At 42.0% G+C, this 20354-nt stretch overlaps 1 protein-coding gene across 3 annotated transcripts in view; it reads left to right on the top strand.

The window, feature by feature from the left end:
• Positions 1–20354, top strand: part of LOC121531879 (N-terminal EF-hand calcium-binding protein 2-like) — a 130573-nt gene that overhangs the window by 8545 nt on the left and 101674 nt on the right. For all 3 annotated transcript variants that reach the window (XM_041837410.2, XM_041837408.2, XM_041837409.2), the window contains exon 2: positions 8461–8485. In XM_041837410.2, the coding sequence (XP_041693344.1) occupies positions 8461–8485 (25 nt within the window). The remainder of the gene's footprint in view (positions 1–8460; positions 8486–20354) is intronic.

Genomic DNA, 20354 nt, shown 5'->3' on the forward strand with positions numbered 1-20354 from the left:
AGATGGATCTTCGCGGTCATCGCAACAGGAAGCCTGTTGAAACCACAGACGATTACGTCGGCAGACCAGTCGTGATGGATCGGCGGGGCTCCGTGTCGACTCTAGGAGGTCCCGTCCGGTTGACAGAGAGGTAGATAGCCGGGAGATGGGCCTGACTCGAGGCTAGCTCAAGGCTGATTAGCCAACAACAACATCCATTTGGTTGCAGCTAGCTAGTTGCGATGATCCGGGGTTAAAGGTCCAGTGATTCGGCAGAAAAAAACGATATGTTCTGGGTCGATAACGCGCTGTGCAGACAGTGCAGACTGGCCGATAATAGTCCAGGCTAGAGCTGTCTGGTAGGTAGTGCAGGCCACGGACAATGGTGAAAAACCGCTAACGGTGGCTAATAGCAAGTAGCTAGTTAGCTGGCTAGCTCGTTTCAACTGGAGATTCTAGCTAAAAGGTAAGTCAATAATAGAATCCGTTCCACATTGAGTGAGGCGGGTTGCAGGAAAGTATATTTAGTAGAAGGATTAAAAGTGTGATAGGGAAATATGTATGAAAAATACAAAAAACGGGCTATTTACACGGACACACACATAGTACACGACCGCACTGCTATTCCATCTTGGAATGAGTTAGTTCGTTTCAGAATGAGTTGCAAGGAATAAGTTTGTCCTAAATATTTCAAAAACTAAACGCATTGTATTTGGGACAAATCATTCACTAAACCCTAAACCTCAAGTAAATCTTGTAATGAATAATGTGAAAATTGAGCAAGTTGAGGTGACTAAACTGCTTGGAGTAACCCTGGATTGTAAACTGTCATGGTCAAAACATATTGATACAACAGTAGGTAAGATGGGGAGAAGTCTGTCCATAATAAAGCGCTGCTCTGCCTTCTTAACAACACTATCAACAAGGCAGGTACTACAGGCCCTAGATTTGTCGCACCTGGACTACTGTTCAGTCGTGTGGTCAGGTGCCACAAAGAGGGACTTTGGCAGAACAGGGCAGCACGGCTGGCCCTTAAAAGTATATGGGGAGCTAACATTAATGATATCCATGTCAATCTCTCATGGCCCAAAGTGGAAGAGAGATTGACCTCATCACTACTTGTTTTAGTAAGAAGTGTTGACAAGCTGAATGCACCGAGCTGTCTGTTTAAACTAAGAGCACACAGCTCAGACACCCATGCATACCCCACAAGACATGCCACCAGAGGTCTCTTCACAATCCCCAAGTCCAGAACAGACTATGGGAGGCACACAGCACTAGATAGAGCCATGACTACATGGAACTCTATTCCACATCAGGTAACTGATGCAAGCAGTAGAATCAGATTTAAAAAACAGGTAAAAGGACACCTTATGGAACAGCTGGGACTGTGAAGAGACACACCCAAAGGTACAGACACACGCATTCGGACACAAGTGCTAGAACACGCACTCTACACACACGTACATTGTAATATTGTTGTATGGTGCTATTATATATTTGATATTGTAGATATGTAGTGGTGTAATAATGTTATATGATGTACTGTTTTATCTTTTGTTTTATATGTAATGTAAGTGCCTTAATCAGTGGCGATTGTAGCATGTAAATCTTGGTGGGGCAAAAACAAAATAATGTGGGATGCATGCCAGCAAAGACACTACACAACACAACACTAAACAATACATTAATTGCACTATAACGGTGACAAACGGTGCCCACAAATTGTTAGGGCCTCCCAACAGCAGTCCCAACACCTTACCACTGCTACACCTGGCTATAAGCGGAGCCTTGTCTGGCAGCGAAACAGTTCATTCAGCCTCATTTACTGCCTTTAAAAAAAAACATAGCTGATATGGCTGACTTGCTTAAACAAATGTGGTTTCTACTGACAATTGAGATGTACAAACTATGGCATAAGGGGACGACAAGCGGATAAGAGGCAATCTGTAATTTCGATTAAGACATTAATGAGCGAGCTAGGACGGACGTAGTCTATATAACTATTTGTTCAGCACTTTGAAATGTACAGCGACAGAATTCAGAACATGGGCCGTTCTTAGAGTATTCTCCCTGTACACCAACTCAGAATCGTAGGATAAATAAAGGGGCATATAAGCAGACAATGAAAGCTCTTACAATATTCGATGATTACATTTCTCTAAAACAGGTTATAGGCTACATGTGCACCACCAAGTCAGAACACTAGGCGAAATTAAGAGGGGAAAATAGACCAAATTATTAGGGTGCGGCACATGGGCTAGTAACAGTTTACTACACAACATACACTTAGTATTACTTTCTTAGCTACAGTATACAGTGGGGGAAAAAAGTATTTAGTCAGCCACCAATAGTTCTCCCACTTAAAAAAATGAGAGAGGCCTGTAATTTTCATCATAGGTACACGTCAACTATGACAGATAAAATTAGAATTATTTTTCCAGAAAATCACATTGTAGGATTTTTCATGAATTTATTTGCAAATTATGGTGGAAAATAAGTATTTGGTCAATAACAAAAGTTTCTCAATACTTTGTTATATACCCTTTGTTGGCAATGACACAGGTCAAACGTTTTCTGTAAGTCTTCACAAGGTTTTCACACACTGTATTTTGGCCCATTCCTCCATGCAGATCTCCTCTAGAGCAGTGATGTTTTGGGGCTGTCGCTGGGCAACACAGACTTTCAACTCCCTCCAAAGATTTTCTATGGGGTTGAGATCTGGAGACTGGCTAGGTCACTCCAGGACCTTGAAATGCTTCTTACGAAGCCACTCCTTCGTTGTCCGGGCGGTGTGTTTGGGATCATTGTCATGCTGAAAGACCCAGCCATGTTTCATCTTCAATGCCCTTGCTGATGGAAGGAGGTTTTCACTCAAAATCTCACGATACATGGCCCCATTCATTCTTTCCTTTACACGGATCAGTCGTCCTGGTCCCTTTGCAGAAAAAACAGCCCCAAAGCATGATGTTTCCACCCCTATGCTTCACAGTAGGTATGGTGTTCTTTGGATGCAACTCAGCATTCTTTGTCCTCCAAACACGACGAGTTGAGTTTTTACCAAAAAGTTATATTTTGGTTTCATCTGACCATATGACATTCTCCCAATCCTCTTCTGGATCATCCAAATGCACTCTAGCAAACTTCAGACGGGCCTGGACATGTACTGGCTTAAGCAGGGGGACACGTCTGGCACTGCAGGATTTGAGTCCCTGGCGGCGTAGTGTGTTACTGATGGTAGGCTTTGTTACTTTGGTCCCAGCTCTCTGCAGGTCATTCACTAGGTTGCGTGGAGCCCCTGATCGAGGGAGATTATCAGTGGTCTTGTATGTCTTCCATTTCCTAATAATTGCTCCCACAGTTGATTTCTTCAAACCAAGCTGCTTACCTATTGCAGATTCAGTCTTCCCAGCCTGGTGCAGGTCTACAATTTTGTTTCTGGTGTCCTTTGACAGCTCTTTGGTCTTGGCCATAGTGGAGTTTGGAGTGTGACTGTTTGAGGTTGTGGACAGGTGTCTTTTATACTGATAACAAGTTCAAACAGGTGCCATTAATACAGGTAACGATTGGAGGACAGAGGAGCCTCTTAAAGAAGAAGTTACAGGTCTGTGAGAGCCAGAAATCTTGCTTGTTTGTAGGTGACCAAATACTTATTTTCCACCATAATTTGCAAATAAATTCATAAAAAATCCTACAATGTGATTTTCTGGAGATTTTTTTTTTCTCAATTTGTCTGTCATAGTTGACGTGTACCTATGATGAAAATTACAGGCCTCTCTCATCTTTTTAAGCGGGAGAACTTGCACAATTGGTGGCTGACTAAATACTTTTTTCCCCCACTGTACATATCTCCCTGGCATATTACCTCATTTATGCAGCAGCATACAATACATTTTTGGACTCACCTTCTTGTGCTGTGCTCAATTGAACAGGAAGGTGGCGCGGCGCTCCTTCGTGGGCAAATTTTGTCATCAAACTTTGTCATCAAAGTCTGGCATTCTCTGGATTTATGGTGCTTTCAAGACAACTGGGAACTCTGAAAAAAACAAAGTCGAATCATGATGACGTCACTGATCTTCAGGTTGTAGCTCTAGAAAGAGGCCCGAGTTCCGGAGTTACAATTCCGAGTTGGATGACCGTTCAAAAAGTATTTTCCCAGTCGGAGCTCGTTTTTCCGTGTTCCCAGTTGTCTTGAACTCACTGAAGTCAGATTTCGCTGCCCCACCACCACAGAAAGCACTGAGCTAAGCTGAAACACCTGCATTTTGGAGCTGCCTAACTCAAGAAAGCAAAAAAGCGGCTTTATTAACTCAAGTACTTTAAATAAATTGTTTGCAAACTGATATGTGACACGTATTAATGCTAAAATAACATGCAAAACAGGCAAGCATTTGGGGGGATAAAAATGTGGGGCTCAAAAGCCCCACCTGCCCTGAATGACGGGTCGCCACTGGTCTTAATGTGTTTGGACCCCAGGAAGAGTAGTAGTACCTTGGCAACAGCTAATGGGGATCCCTAATAAATACAAATACATGCTCTAGAAATTAGCGTGATTTAACTAGCTAAGACAATAGAAAACCATAGCCTGTTCACTGGGAACTGAGCTGCTCTAGTTGTTTTAGATTTGTCTCATAGGTGACACTTTGATGTAAAAATAAATAAAAATAAAAGTATTTATATTTTAGAGGAGCAGTGTGTGCGTTTGGGGTTTGTCCCCCTTTTTTGTCTAATACAGTGAGTATTGGGGACAGTGACAGATATTACAACACTTTTTGTACATAGTCCCCCCATTTTAGGGGACCAAAAGTATTGGGACAAATTCACTTATATGTGTATTAAAGTAGTCAAAAGTTAAGTATTTGGTCCCATATTCATAGCATGCAATAACTACATCAAGCTTCTGACTCTACAAATTTGTTGGATGCATTTGCTGTTTGTTTTGGTTGTGTTTCAGATTATTTTGTGCCCAATAGAAATGAATGGTAAACAATGTATTGTGTCATTTTTTAGTCACTTTTAATGTAAATAATAATATAATATGCCATTAAGCAGACGCTTTTATCCAAAGCGACTTACAGTCATGTGTGCATACATTTTTACGTATGTGTGGTCCCAGGGATCGAACCCACTACCCTGGCGTTACAAGCGCCATGCTCTACCAATTGAGCTACAGAGGACCACCCATACGAATAGAATAGAATAGAATATGTAAATATATTACCCCCAAAAAATGCAAACCTCCCCTGTTATTGTAATGGTGAGAGGTTAGCATGTCTTGGGGTTATATATAATTTTTTATGATATTTGTGCATCTGTAACTTTCTCACTCATCATTATTCACGATTATTTCAGGACTATCCGTAATCATGGTCGCATCCAAATTAATATAGAAGAGTTTAGAAACATATTATATTATTTTTTACAATAAAAGTGACTCCAAAATGGCACAATACATTATTTGTAGAGTCACAACCTTGATGTAATAATTGTGTGCTGGGAATATGGGACCAAACACTTAACTTTTGATTACTTTAATATACATACAGTGCATTCGGTAAGTATTCAGACCCCTTGACCTTTTCCACATTTTGTTACGTTACAGCCTTATTCTAAAATTGATTAAATAAAAAATATTCCTCATCAATCTACACACAATACCACATAATGACAAAGTGAAAACAGGTTTGTAGATGTTTTTGCAAATGTATTAAAAATAAAGAACAGAAATACCTTATTTACATAAGTATTCAGACCCTTTGCTATGAGACTCGAACTTGAGCTTAGGTGCATCCTGTTTACTTTAGATGTTTCTACAACTTGATTGGAGTCCACCTGTGGGAAATTCAATTGATTGGACATGATTTGGAAAGGCACACACCTGTCTATATAAGGTCCCACAGTTGACAGTGTATGTCAGCGCAAAAACCAAGCCATTAGGTCGAAGGAATTGTCCGTAGAGCTCAGAGACAGGGTTGTGTCGAGGCACCGATCTGGGGAAGGGTACCAAAACATTTCTGCAGCATTGAAGGTCCCCACAAACACAGTGGCCTCCATCATTCTTAAATGGAAGAAGTTTGGAACCACCAAGACTCTTCCTAGAGCTGGCCGCCCGGCCAAACTGAGCAATCAGGAGAGAAGGGCCTTGGTCAGGGAGGTGACCAAGAACCCGATGGTCACTCTGAAAGAGCTCCAGAGTTCCACTGTGGAGATGGGAGAACCTTCCAGAAGGACAACCATCTCTGCAGCACTCCACCAATCAGGCCTTTGTGGTAGTGGCCAGACGGAAGCCACTCCTCAGTAAAAGGCACATAACAGCCCGCTTGGAGTTTGCCAAAGAACCAGACCATGAGAAACAAGATTCTCTGGTCTGATGAAACCAAGATTGAACTCTTTGGCTTGAATGCCAAGTGTCACGTCTGGAGGAAACCTGGCACCATTGCTATAAACCTGGTGTGTAGATTGATGAGGGGAAAAAACAATGTAATCAATTTTAGAATAAGGCTGTAACGTAACAAAATGTGGAAAAAGTCAAGTGGTCTGAATACTTTCCGAATGCACTGTATAAGTGAATTTGTCCCAATACTTTTGGTGCCCTAAAATGGGGGGACTATGTACAAAAGTGCTGTAATTTCTAAACGGTTCACCATATGGATGAAAGTACCCTCAAATTAAAGCTGACAGTCTGCAATTTAACCTCATAGGCATTGTAGCATTTCAAATCCAAAGTGCTGGAGTACAGAGCCAAAACAACCAAAACATTGTCACTGTCCCAATACTTCTGGAGCTCACTGTATGTTTTTCATCTGATAAGGAGTGAAATTGGGTCACCTACATTATGTGACACCATGCTGTAAGGCCTGACAAATGGATGATCAGACAAGTCCCTTAACACCAGAATGGCCAATTTTATACACACACCACTGCCATTTTTATCATTAGCCATGCCCCACTTCTGTTGCTTTAATTGTCGTTTACATTTAGCATGATATGTAATATTTTAATGGGCCCTTTTTTTATCAAGTCAGTGAGAATGGGTCTTTCTGGAGGATAGGTACCTGTATTTCTTTCCCTCTCCCCGTCTCATTTCCCCCAATCTTTATTTCTCCCTCCCTCCCCCCCTCTCTCTCTCTCTCTCTCTCTCTCTGTGGTATTGATCTGAAATCATTCCCAATACATTTTGCTTAGCTTACTCCACCCCCCAGATGACAAAGAAAAACATGGCTCAGACTTGTTATAAAGGCTTCAATCATCTGCAGCCACATAATAATGAAAGCCATTGTAATGTATGGTGTGCTCTCTGAGTCAGTGTCCATTGTCTTTCACTCATTGGACCCAGGGCCAGACTACTGCAGTTGGGGCCCCGGGGCACCTACCTATAATACTATTCTACACATTTTATCTGTCACGCCCTGGCTCGGGGGACTCTCGTATGTTGAGCCAGGGTGTTAGTTTCTATGTTTTGTGTTGTAGGTTGTGGGTCTAGTTTGTATTTCTATGTTGGCCTGAGTGACTCCCAATCAGAGGCAACGAGTGTCAGCTGGTTGTCTCTGATTGGGAGCCATATTTAACTGTCTGTCTTTCACTTTGTGTTTGTGGTTTCTTGTTCTTATTTGGTTTGTGTTAAACCGTAGACATCACGTTATCGTCTGTTGTTTTGATCGTGTGATCAGTATAATAAATAATATGTTCACCTTCAACGCTGCGCCTTGGTCCTCCTCCTTAGACGATCGTGACATTATCATGAGGCTGAGAGAAAAATTTATCTCATTGGGAAAATCTCATGAGCTTTTCCCAATGTCCCATGGACAATTTCTTACCCCCGATTTGTTTTATTAAAACTGCTCAAGTGCTCATCAGTCTGGTGAAGCAAATATATATCAATAATGGCACAAAAGACAAACACCTATACACAGTCTTTTATACTGTTAAAGGGAAACTCCACTCAAAAACTTTATAAAATTAGTCCATTGTTGATACAGTCCCAAAATGGTTTGCATGTCAGCAGTCAAGTTTTCAAGATATTGGACTTTCAAGAAGTAAAGTAAAAAAATAAGAAAAACGTTTTTGAGTGGAGTTCCCCTTTAACCTCGTTCATGCATGAAATGCACTCACCACTTTCAAAAGCATAGAAAGAAACAAAACATGCATATATATCCCCCACCAGATATAACAAGGATTACAGATAATTGATTGGTGTTCTAAAATTTTGTAGTTACTGCTTTCCCAGTGACAAACTAATGATTTTTCTCACTCTATCCTGGAGTCTTAACTGTGCTATTACACACATGAGTGCACAATGTGGTCAGGCTTTTTAAACAAAATTACACTGGGTTTTCACTTACTCTTACCTAGCTATTCAGGCAGGCTTATTTACTGTCTCTCATTTACCTTTTGTGCCACGCTTTATCATGTTTCATGCTTTGACACTGTTCACGTGACTAGTCCCTTCACTAATGCAGAGCTCATGTTTTGTCTTAACAGATTTTCCGGAGAGCTGATAAGGATGGTAAGTGTGTTTTGGTTTGTTAAACGTATTTGTTATCATGTTGTATGTGTCCTCCCAGTGAGGTAGCCACTCTGCCCAGTGTTGTGGATTGTTAGAGCATTGTTTAATTTCCAGGCTGATACAGTGTGGTGCAGTGCCAGCGCTTCCCTCATTCCCTCTGGCACTTGTTTGTTCTGCTGTCGTGTCTTGGAGCCTTTGACAGGAGAAAACTAAGGAGACAACTTAGAAGGATCCGTTTTTATACCAACCAGGCCATTTTATTTTCTGATCTGTGTGGTTGCACTGTATCTCTAACTACCTTGTGAAATAGCAATGGTAATTTCACTGATTTATGAACTCACTTCTATATGTTTTAGTTAACTATTCTGTGTGTATGTTTGTTAGAGACACAGTAGATACACTACAAATATGTCATTAGCTGAATGGAACTACATGGTCAATGCACCAAAGTGCATTTTATCTATTGCAATTTAACAGTGTGTAGTACTTTTTCAGGCACACCCAACCCTCCTGCAAATGCAAGTTCCCTTTACATTTCCCAAACAACCTTCTGTTCTAAATCGCACAATTTGTCCTGGGTTACGTAGAACTATGTGCTTTGAGAGGACAAAATGATAACATTCCTGTGGGTTTATGAGTAATGCAAAACTTAACTATTTATTTTGAAAAGGGAAAAGCAGCTAATCACTGTGAAAAGGACCAGAGCTGCCAAAAGCACCTAGTTAAAGAGAATCCTTGTTATTTGATGCATGGAACAAGCTCAGTTTGTGCTATTTTTACCCTCCTCTCCTGGGAAATGTTCTGTGGCTGTTTTAATGAAAGAGAGATGCTAAACACACTGTGAGAGAGGGATGGAGAGGGAGAGAGAGAGAAGAGAGAGAGTAGCAAGAGAGAGAAAAAGAGATGCTAAACACATAGAGAGAGATATGATGGAGAGCGCGATAGATAGGGGATAAGGGAGAAAAATATCAGGGGTCCAACATCGCTCCAAGATCTGCTCTGGTCTTCACAATGGGATCCATGTATGGGTACCCATGTATGGGTACTGACCTGTTACACCCTCTACAACCACTGAATATGATTTGACCCTGCTGGTCATCTATGAATGTTTGAACATCTTGAAGAACAATCTGGCCTGAAATGGCCATGTACTCTTATAATCTTCACCCGGCACAGCCAGAAGAGGACTGGCCATCCCTCAGAGCCTGGTTCCTCTCTAGGTTTCTTCCTAGGTTTCTGCCTTTCTAGGGAGTTTTTCCTAGCCACGTGCTTCTACATCTGCATTGCTTGCTGTTTGGGGTTTTAGGATGGGTTTCTGTATAGCACTGTGTGACATCTGCTGATGTGAAAAGGGCTTTATAAATACATTTGATTGATTGATTGATTGATTGATTGGATCGACTAGGGTCAAAGGTTGTGTTGCCTCTCCCTCCCTGCCCACTTCCAAAAGGGCACCTGCTAAAGAAGCCTATATGTCTCCTATCGTTGATAACACAATTAGCAGTGAGAAGGGTAATCATTAGTGTGTGTTTTATAGCTGAGCTGACATGCTCCTTTGGCCCAGGAGCTTTTATCATTGCTGCCTCCAGGCCCTGATTAGAGGTTCTGATCCTGCGTTGTTATGCTGCTGGGCCCACTGTCATAGAGGGGACCGCATCACGGCCCTTTAAAGACGGACGTCCTGTAAATGAAACTCTTTCCTGAGAGAAAGAGAGGTATCAGTAATTATAGAAAAGTGTGTGTTAATGGAAATGTAATTGTCTTCTTTCTCCCACTTTAAATTCTGAGCACAGCTCCCAATTGGGGAGGGGGGTTCCCATCCATCATTACAGGAGATAGCTGTAACAGCACACATGAAAAAGACTACAGTTTACTATAGAAAACTACAGTACTTACTATAGAATTCTGTAGTAACCTGTAGTACCTACCTACCTACCTACGGGTTATGGAACATTTGCTCTTTGAGTAGTTTGTCCAGTCGGTTTCATCAAGGAGAAAGCCCCCACTGCTATATCAAAGATAATAAAACCAAAACACTATAGTAAGTACTACAGTAATGTCTGCAGAAACACTACAGTAAATACAACAGTATACTACAGTCATCAAAAACACTACAGTAAATACTACAGTATACTACAGTCCGCAAAAACACTACAGTAATTACTACAGTTTTTTAAAAGATATATACTATAGTAAACTATAAATACTACAGTATACTACTGTCACGCCCTGGCTCTGGGGACTCTTATATGTTGAGCCAGGGTGTTAGTTTATATGTGTAGTGTCTATGTTTTGTTTTCTATGTGTTCTTTTCTAGATTGTGTGTTTCTGTGTTGGCCGGGGTGGTTCCCAATCGGAGGCAGCTGTGTCTTGTTGTCTCTGATTGGGAACCATACTTAGGCAGCCTGTTGTGCACTTGTCATTTGTGGGATCTTGTTCCGTGTAGGTTTGTGTTTATGACCGAGGACTTAACGTTTCGTTTTGTTGTTGTATCGTGCTGCTAAGTACTAATTAAAAGATGTACGCATATCACGCTGCGCCTTGGTCCACTCATTACGACGATCGTGACAACTACAGTCATTTCTACAACACTACAGTGAATACTACAGTAAAGTCTGCAAAAACACTACAGTGAATACTATAGTATTTATACCATAGTATACTATAGTCTTTTTTCATTTTGGAGCACCGCTAGTTTGTATGAGAGTGTAAGCCTGTGTACCTGATTAGTGATTACCATGCCTTGGTCATTGTGGATCTATTACTCTGTTTTTTGGGACTGGCCTGCAGAGAGTAATCCACTGCCTATTGTATAATATGCAATTTTCATGACTGCTCAAAGTACAAGTTTTCAGAAATGTTTGTTTATTGAATCACAATGAGGAAATGTTTGCAGATTTCAGCCTTTGTGAGTAAGACCTTTAAACAAGTTAACATTCACAAGGCGGATTACCTGGACGCATACTCAGAGCATGCACTGACCAGCTAGCAAGTTTCTTCACTGACATTTTCAACCTCTCTCTGGCCCAGTCTGTAATATCCACGTTTCAAGCAGACCAACATAGTCCCCATGCCCAAGAAAGCCAAGAAAGCCTCTTTCTCAATGTCAGCAAAAGAAAGGAGCTGATCGTGGACTACAGAAAAAGGAGGGCAGAGCATTCCCTCATTCACATCGACGGGGCTGTAGCGGAGACGGTTGAGAGCTTCAAGTTCCTCAGTGTCCACATCACTAAGGACCTATCATGGTCAAACACAACAACACAGTCGTGAAGAGGGCACGACAAAGCCTCTTCCCCCTCAGGAGGCTGAAAAGATTTGGCATGGACCCTCAGATCCTCAAAAAGTTATACAGCTGCACCATTGAGTGCATCTTGACTGGCTGCATCACCGCTTGGTATGGCAACTGCTCGGCATCCGACTGCAAGGCGCTACAGTGGGTAATGTGTCCAGCCCAGTCGATAACTGTGGCTGAGCTCCCTGCCATCCAGGACCTCTATACCAGGCAGTGTCAGAGGAAAGCCCTAAAAATAGTCAAAGACTCCAGCCACCCAGGTCACAGTCTGTTCTTTCTGGGGGTGAAAAGCATGGCAAGCGTACCGGAGCGCCAAGTCTGGGACCAAAAGGCTCCTGAACAGATTCTTCCCCAAAGCCATAAGACTGCTGAACAGTTAATTCAACGGCTACCCAGACTTTCTGCTTTTCACCCCCTACCTATATGTGCATAGTACTTCTATCAATCACCTAACCAAGCCTACATGTACATATTACCTAAATCAATCACCCTAACTACCTCGTACCACAGTACACTGACTCAGTACAAGTACTCCTTGTATATAACCTATATATAGCCTTGTTATTGTTATTTTATTGTGTTACTATTTTATTTTTATCTATTTGTTCATTTTCATACTTTTTAACTGCATTGTTGGGAAAGGGCTCATAAATAAGCATTTCACGTTAAAGTCTACACTTGTTGTATTCGGCACTTGTTGTATTTTCATGAGAGAGAGCGATGGAGAGAGAGAGAGAGGATAGAGATGGAGAGGGAAAAAGGAAGAGAAGGGGTGGGAGAGGGGAAGAGAGAGCGTGAGAAGGAAAATACATTGGAGAGAGGAGAGAAGCCTTGCGGGGAGGATTCGCATAAAGGTTTTAGCTTGTCCTATTTTCCTCTCCTCCTCTTTATGGGTAGACTGAAGGGAAAGTCCCTTTCACAACCCCACAGAGGGCAGCATGAGTCTGACCCGCTAATCCAACATTTCCTTCTATGCTATAATGCTCTTTTTGTTCGCCTCTTTATTACAGTATTTTGGCTCTTGTGCCTGTGGTGAGCTCTCAGGAGTGTTGACCGTGTTGCTTAGATAACGGCAGTTGTTCTAGTTCCTGCCTACTGATAGAAATGGGTCCATAGACGGAGTCCTCTATCGTCTATCCCAGCTGTAATGGAACCTGCACAGCATGCTAACAGAGGTGACTTTGAAGTCTGCTCCATACGTGTCATCTCACTGCAGGGTAGGCTGATCCCTCTTGCCCCCATCACAGCGCTGGCTTTCCCTGGCTTTCCCCGGCTTTCCCTGACTTTCCCTGGCCACAGATAGGACAGGAGTCAGGACAGGAGTCAGGACAGAGGAGGCTGGGGAGCTTCACAGGGCAGCTGGAAGCTGATGAGGCGTGACAGATAGAACTGCTGCTACTCTCTCCTCCCTGTCCTGTCCTCTGTTCAGCATCATCTATTATTCAGGGGCCTCTGCCTTGGCATTTTTCTGACATTCTACTCAAAGTTGGAACATCATCTGAACCAGGGCTGTCGCCAGTGTCAGGAAAGGACAGTGCACGTACACACACACCCATGCATTTCCACCTCATCCATTTTCCTCTCTCTCTTTCTCTCTATGTGTATCTGCCTCTCTCTCCCTCCCTTGTTCACTCTGTCTGTTTCTCTCTCTTTTTTTTCTCTCTCAGAGTTACCATATTGTGTACTGTATACATGAAGATATACTCTCTCTCTCTCTCTCTCTCTCTCTCTCTCTCCCTCTCTCCCTCTCTCCCCCTCTCTCTGTCGCTCTATCTCTCTAAGTGACTTTCCCTTGTGTTTGTCATCATCCCTGTGTGAATACCTGTCAGACACCTGTCCTCCTGGCAGGATAGTGCCTGTCTATCTGATGCCTGGTGCCCTTGTTCCTATATTTTGGGGTTTAATGATTGTTTTTGATGCTCCATAGATTTCTGACTCATTTAGCTTGAGGTAATTATTGTCACTCACGGTGATAAGGAGACAGCAGGCATTTAGGGACGTTTCTTTATCCAAGATTCTCTACAAATGCGTACACAGTGATTTCAGTGTTGGGCTTGGGTAAAGGGTAATGGCGTGATAATGGTGATTGGTGGACCTAAATGAGCAGCATTACTGCCACAAACACTTGTAAACACATGTTCCTCTAACTGCCCCCCAGAGTTTGTCAGCCAGTCCCAACCTTGCTAATTTAATCATTAACCTGCAGCCAGGCCAGGGAGAGGAGAGGGCTGGGGAGAGGAGAGGGCTGGGAAGAGGAGCAAGAGGAGACTGGAAGAGAAAAGAAGGGTGCTCATGGTTTATTCAGCATCAATACCAGCATGATAGAACCTGCTCACTAACTTTGAGGCTCAGATAGGCTTTTCTATTCCCCAGACCAGACCAGGCCAAGAAGAAACACAACTTAAAAAAATATATAAAAAGACAGTTTTGGGAAACTACAGTGCCCTCCTGCCATCAGGAGCCTGTAACACATTACTTTGAAAATTGCTTTTTAAAAGTGAAACCTTACTGAAGCAACACAAAAGTGCATTAGTCACTCCCTACAGGCCGGTATGCTAGCTAGTACAGTACATGTTCTCTGCAGGAGACTACACACAGGGTAGGATAGGAGGTCTAATTAACTCAGAGCTGGCTGCTCTCATTAGAATTGTCCTCTTTTATTCTCAAGTACAGATACATTTAGTTATACCACGAGACCTTGCTATGTATTTCAGCAGTCTCATAACTACTGATATCCTCACTCAAAACTGTGCCATCTGTATTTAATAATCAAAAGTGCTCAATTACAGTACATGAATCCAAAGGATACAGAATAGCCCATCTGTCCCAACAAGCTCTCACATTCTCACTGCAGAATTAGACGTTCATCCACGTTTTCTTAACGTCAAATTTCAAAGTGTTTTTGTTGCTCCTGCTGCTCTCCAAACGTCACATTTAGAATTTAAGAGTTAAGTTTAAGCACTCATTCCGAATAGTTAAGGTAAGGGTTAAGGTTTTGGGATAGGGTTAAAACATTAAGTTAAGGGATGGATCAAAAGTTACCGAATAGTTACCTGTAGTGAAATGGGGGAGGGTCATGCTTTTTCAATTTCATTCAAGGGGAGGGCTTAGCATTTTTTAAGGTGAGGGTCATGTCATTTGTAATTGATGAAATTTCAATATTTCTCAGTGTTTAGAATTAGTTGCTTATTAGGCTATATATCAATGTGTGCCTGATGCTGCACCTCATCTCTAATTCTCCGCTGTGCGCCCAATATCAAGTGTGCATATAGACTATTTAGAGTGGTCTCAATCAAATTACATATAGCCTATAGGCTAAGAAATGCATGCTTGGAGAAGCACCGAGCAAAGTTATATTTCTAAGATAGTGCTGGGATGGTGTAAATACAACTAGGCTGCATTACACACTGCAATGGATATTCCAACCCTGAGCCCTGCTCTGCTCTTGCTGATCCCAAACTTTTTTGTGTGCTGCCTAACCAATGGCTGTGAAGTGTAGGCCTACGGTGGCAGTTCAGGAGGAGAGTCAAAGGGTTCTTCCGAAAATATTTTCCAAAAAATGCATGCGGACTAGCCTATAGCCTATGTTCTGTTCAGTTTGAGAAGGAGAGCGCAAAGATGAGAAGGAGGACCGGAGGTCAACTTTGATAGCTTGCTACTACTGTAATTTATTTTATTAAAAACAATATGTTTATTTCCTATTATGTATTATTGACCTCACAATAAGCCAGATTCGAGTAACTTATATTGTGGTGCTGAAACTTGAAGCAGCAGCCGCGGCACAATCAGTCAGAAACGGACAGCTCATGGTGCTGAAAGTAGGCAAATCCGAGTAGGCATAATTCATTTAAACCATCTTCATTTTAATTAGACTTTACTAACAACAAGAGTGCTTTTTGTTGGAGCCTATTTATTCCTGTGTAGCCATTTCCTGTAGTCAAATGACTAGTGGCCTCATGGGTGGAATGTTATTCATCTGTTTCATAATTTCATAATTAATACAATTTTTTTTTTTTTTTTACTATCTGGTGTTTCTATGTCAAACGGTTTTGTTATATTTCAGTCTTCTGTGATGTATATAAAGTGTAATATTGGGATGCAAACTCAAAATTGAATACATTTCAATATCTGAAATCGTACTTTGTTTTCAGTTTTTTTTGCCCATAACCATGTGTGTGAGGTGTATACTTTGGTTTCAAAGTATATTTGTTTAAGACTACCTAGAAACACTCTGTGTGACCCTGATTTAGCCAACTGCAGTAAAAGGTTAAGAAATAAGAGGTAGGACTACATGTTTGACAGACGAAATTAGGCTATAGGCTGCTATATCCATAGATTTTGTCGGTAAATTCCTCCACCCACTATGCACTCTTTAAATAGCCGACCTCCGTGTCAGCGAAGGTCTACCTTTTATTAACTTCTTTCTACTCTTCTTCCGTGGCTATACCCTAAAAGCTGTCTGGGTTTAAACATCTTCTATTGAACAGAAAGTGAATAGCTTAATCAATTGATAGTGACAGAATTAGATTACTTCCCAAGCAAAGTCAATTTTTTGTCTCCTTGGCTATAGATGGTTGTAGCTCAGCCTCTGAATTTCAAAGAAACAAATTCCCATATGCATCGGAGTCATGTCTTTCTCTGGTATTTTACAGCTTTTTTCTAGCATAATGCATCGCGGACAAAGTGCTGTTATAGATCACTTTATATAATCGGATCTGTTTTATTTTCTTCAAAATCTTAAGCTAACAAGAGGTAGGCCTGTGCTTTTTGGCATTTTCTTAGAGGTTAAACTTGACATTTTTCTGCGTCGGTAGGCATACTCTGTCTGGGGTGGAAAGGTAGGCCTAACTTTTGAAAGTGCCATGCTCAGATTCCTAATGACATCTCAGATTTAATTATTTGCAAACAGGGACAGTTTCGTTGCAAACAAGACACATTGATTTGGCATTGGATAAATATGATAAGATGAACACATAGCACCTATCTCTCTGTCCATTCTTAGCCTGTAATTTCAGTCATTTGTGTGGTATTAAAAAATATTCTGCCAATATGTAAAAGAACGTAGAATTGCATGAAATGTTTTTAGAAGGCAATTTTTTCTCGAACCTGCAAATACGATGAATACTATAAATTAGATCGTTCCACCCCTTCTCTTGTCCATGGTGCTCTGCGAACCCACAACCTTCTGGCCCGCAGCCCTGTGTGCTATCAAAATTCCTGCGTTGCCATGTCATGCTTACAGGAGGAATAACAGTTTCTAAAACTGCAGAGAGGTCCGATTTTCTCCATGTAACCCTTATTATAAATAATGTTCACTCCCTTAGGCACTCATTACAAATGGTTAAGGTAAGGGTTAAGGTTTGGGATAGGGTTTAAACAAAAAAAAAGCGTATAGAGGTATAGAGGTCCTGGATGGCAGGGAGCTCAACAGTGAAAATAGCGTTCACTGTTGCCCTTAGTGGCCGGTTTTGAAGGCATTACCCAACGTCCTCAGGAACTGGATAGACGTCCAATTTCGAAATCAATCTTGAACGACCTGGCTCTGTCCTGCATACATTGTCAATGGGGAGAGAAAGCTAAGGCACTAAAGTTTAGTGCCCTCAAACTCAAATCTGGACCTCGAAGCCAGTTCCACTGCATTGTTTCACTGCTTTGTTTCACTGATTTTAGACCTGGGACACCAGATGGGTGCAATTAATTATCAGGTAGAACAAAAAACCAGCAGGCTCCGGACCTAATAGGGTAAAAATTGAATACCCTTGGTTTAGTGCTCTGAGAAAACCATGAGATGTCGAGCAAACCCAGGAAACAAAAACCACCTTGCAACATTGCAGCAGAAGCCTTAGAACTATGAAACATCAAAAGTCAGTGGGGAATCTGTTAAAAGTGTTTGAAATTGGTTTTGGCACCCGCAGATCTGTTGAAGTCGCACTACCTAATCCCAGGAGTCCCAGACTAATTAAAACACACTTTGGGTCTCAAGCTCAGAGCTTTGGGTTTGTTCCCATTTTTAATTGTTCTCCCCCAGAATAAGCAATGGAGTGCTGCCTTTTTTGAATGTAGAAGTATCAGAAAATGTAATAACAATTGTTTGGGTGACATGGGTACTGGACAAATAGAGGGTGTGTTTCTGACTTTCCTCCAAAGCCGTCTGCCTCAATGTAATTGTGGCCCGCAGTTGGAGGCATTCCTGCATGTGGGAAGTCCTCGAGCATCTCTGCAAGTGGCTTGTGTTTAAGTGACACTAAAATACACTTATTCTGGATTTCCCCTGATTGTCTATGTGATTAAAATTAGAGTCAAAAGGGAAATAAGAGTATTATCAGAGTTTTTTGTTTAGGCTATGCCATCATTGTAGTATAATTAATGTGCAATGTTTTACCTTAAAATGTATGTGTAATCTGTTGATGAGTTGGATAGCAGATGTAACAGAACAGATACAGTGCATTCGGAAAGTATTCAGACCCCTTCACTTTTTTCACATTCTATTTTTTGTTACATTACAGCCTCATTCTAAAATTGTTTCCCCCCCCCCCCCATCAATCAACACACAATACCCCATAATGACAATGCAAAAACAAGTTTTTAGACATTTTTGCAAATGTAAAAAAAAAAAAAAAAACTTTAATATCACATTTACATAAGTCTTCAGACCCTTTACTCAGTACTTTGCTGAATCACCTCCTCTAGTCTTCTTGGGTATGACGCTACAAGCTTGGCACACCTGTATTTGGGAAGTTTCTCCCATTCTTCTCTGCAGATCCTCTCAAGCTCTGTCAGGTTGAATGGGGAGCGTCGCTGCACAGCTATTTTCAGGTGTCTCCAGAGATATTAGATCGAGTTCAATTCCGGGCTATGGCTGGGCCACTCAAGGACATTCAGAGACTTGTCCCAAAGCCACTCCTGCGTTGTCTTGGCTGTGTGCTTAGGGTCGTTGTCCTGTTGGAAGGTGAACCTTCACCCCAGTCTGAGGTCCTGAGCGCTCTGGAGCAGGTTTTCATCAAGGATCTCTCTGTACTTTGCTATTTTCATCTTTCCCTCAATCCTGACTAGTCTCCCAGTCCCTGCCGCTGAAAAACATTCCCACAGCATGATGCTGACACCATCATGCTTCACCGTAGGGATGGTATTGGCCAGGTGATGAGCGGTGCCTGGTTTCCTCCAGATGTGACGCTTGGCATTCAGGCCAAAGAGTTCAATCTTGGTTTCATCAGACCAGAGAATCTTGTTTCTCATGGTCTGAGAGTCCTTTAGGTAGACCTTTTGGCAAACTCAAAGCGGGCTGTCATGTGCCTTTTTTACTGAGGAGTGGCTTCCGTCTGTCCACTCAACCAGAAAGGCCTGATTGGTGGAGTGCTGCAGAGATGGTTGTCCTTCTGGAAGGTTCTCCCATCTCCGCAGAGGAACTCTGGAGCTCTGTCAGAGTGACCATTGGGTTCTTGGTCACCTCCCTGACCAAGGCCCTTCTCTCCCGATTGCTCAGTTTGGCCGGGCAGCCAGCTCTAGGAAGAGTTTTGGTTGTTCCAAACTTCTTCCATTTAAGAATGATGGAGGCCACTGTGTTCTTGGGGACCTTCAATGCTGCAGAAATGTTTTGGTACCCTTACCCAGATCTGTGCCTCGACACAATCGTGTCTCTGAGCTCTACGGACAATTCCTTCGACCTCATGGCTTGGTTTTTGCTCTGACATGCACTGTCAACTGTGGGACCTTATGCCTTTCAAAATCATGTCCAATCAATTACATTTACCACAGGTGGACTCCAATCAAGTTGTAGAAACATCTCAAGGATGAACAATGGAAACAGAATGCACCTGAGCTCATTTTCGAGTCTCATAGCAAAGGGTCTGAATACTTTTTTTTTGTAAATTTATTAAAAATACAAAAAAATAAATATATACAGTGGGGAAAAAAAGTATTTAGTCAGCCACCAATTGTGCAAGTTCTCCCACTTAAAAAGATGAGAGAGGCCTGTAATTTTCATCATAGGTACACGTCAACTATGACAGACAAATTGAGGAAAAAAAATCCAGAAAATCACATTGTAGGATTTTTAATGAATTTATTTGCAAATGATGGTGGAAAATAAGTATTTGGTCACCTACAAACAAGCAAGATTTCTGGCTCTCACAGACCTGTAACTTCTTCTTTAAGAGGCTCCTCTGTCCTCCACTCGTTACCTGTATTAATGGCACCTGTTTGAACTTGTTATCAGTATAAAAGACACCTGTCCACAACCTCAAACAGTCACACTCCAAACTCCACTACGGCCAAGACCAAAGAGCTGTCAAAGGACACCAGAAACAGAATTGTAGACCTGCACCAGGCTGGGAAGACTGAATCTGCAATAGGTAAGCAGCTTGGTTTGAAGAAATCAACTGTGGGAGCAATTATTAGGAAATGGAAGACATACAAGACCACTGATAATCTCCCTCGATCTGGGGCTCCACGCAAGATCTCACACCGTGGGGTCAAAATGATCACAAGAACGGTGAGCAAAAATCCCAGAACCACACGGGGGGGACCTAGTGAATGACCTGCAGAGAGCTGGGACCAAAGTAACAAAGCCTACCATCA

Source organism: Coregonus clupeaformis, chromosome 19 (assembly GCF_020615455.1).
Source record: "Coregonus clupeaformis isolate EN_2021a chromosome 19, ASM2061545v1, whole genome shotgun sequence".
Taxonomy (NCBI): Eukaryota; Metazoa; Chordata; class Actinopteri; order Salmoniformes; family Salmonidae; genus Coregonus; species Coregonus clupeaformis.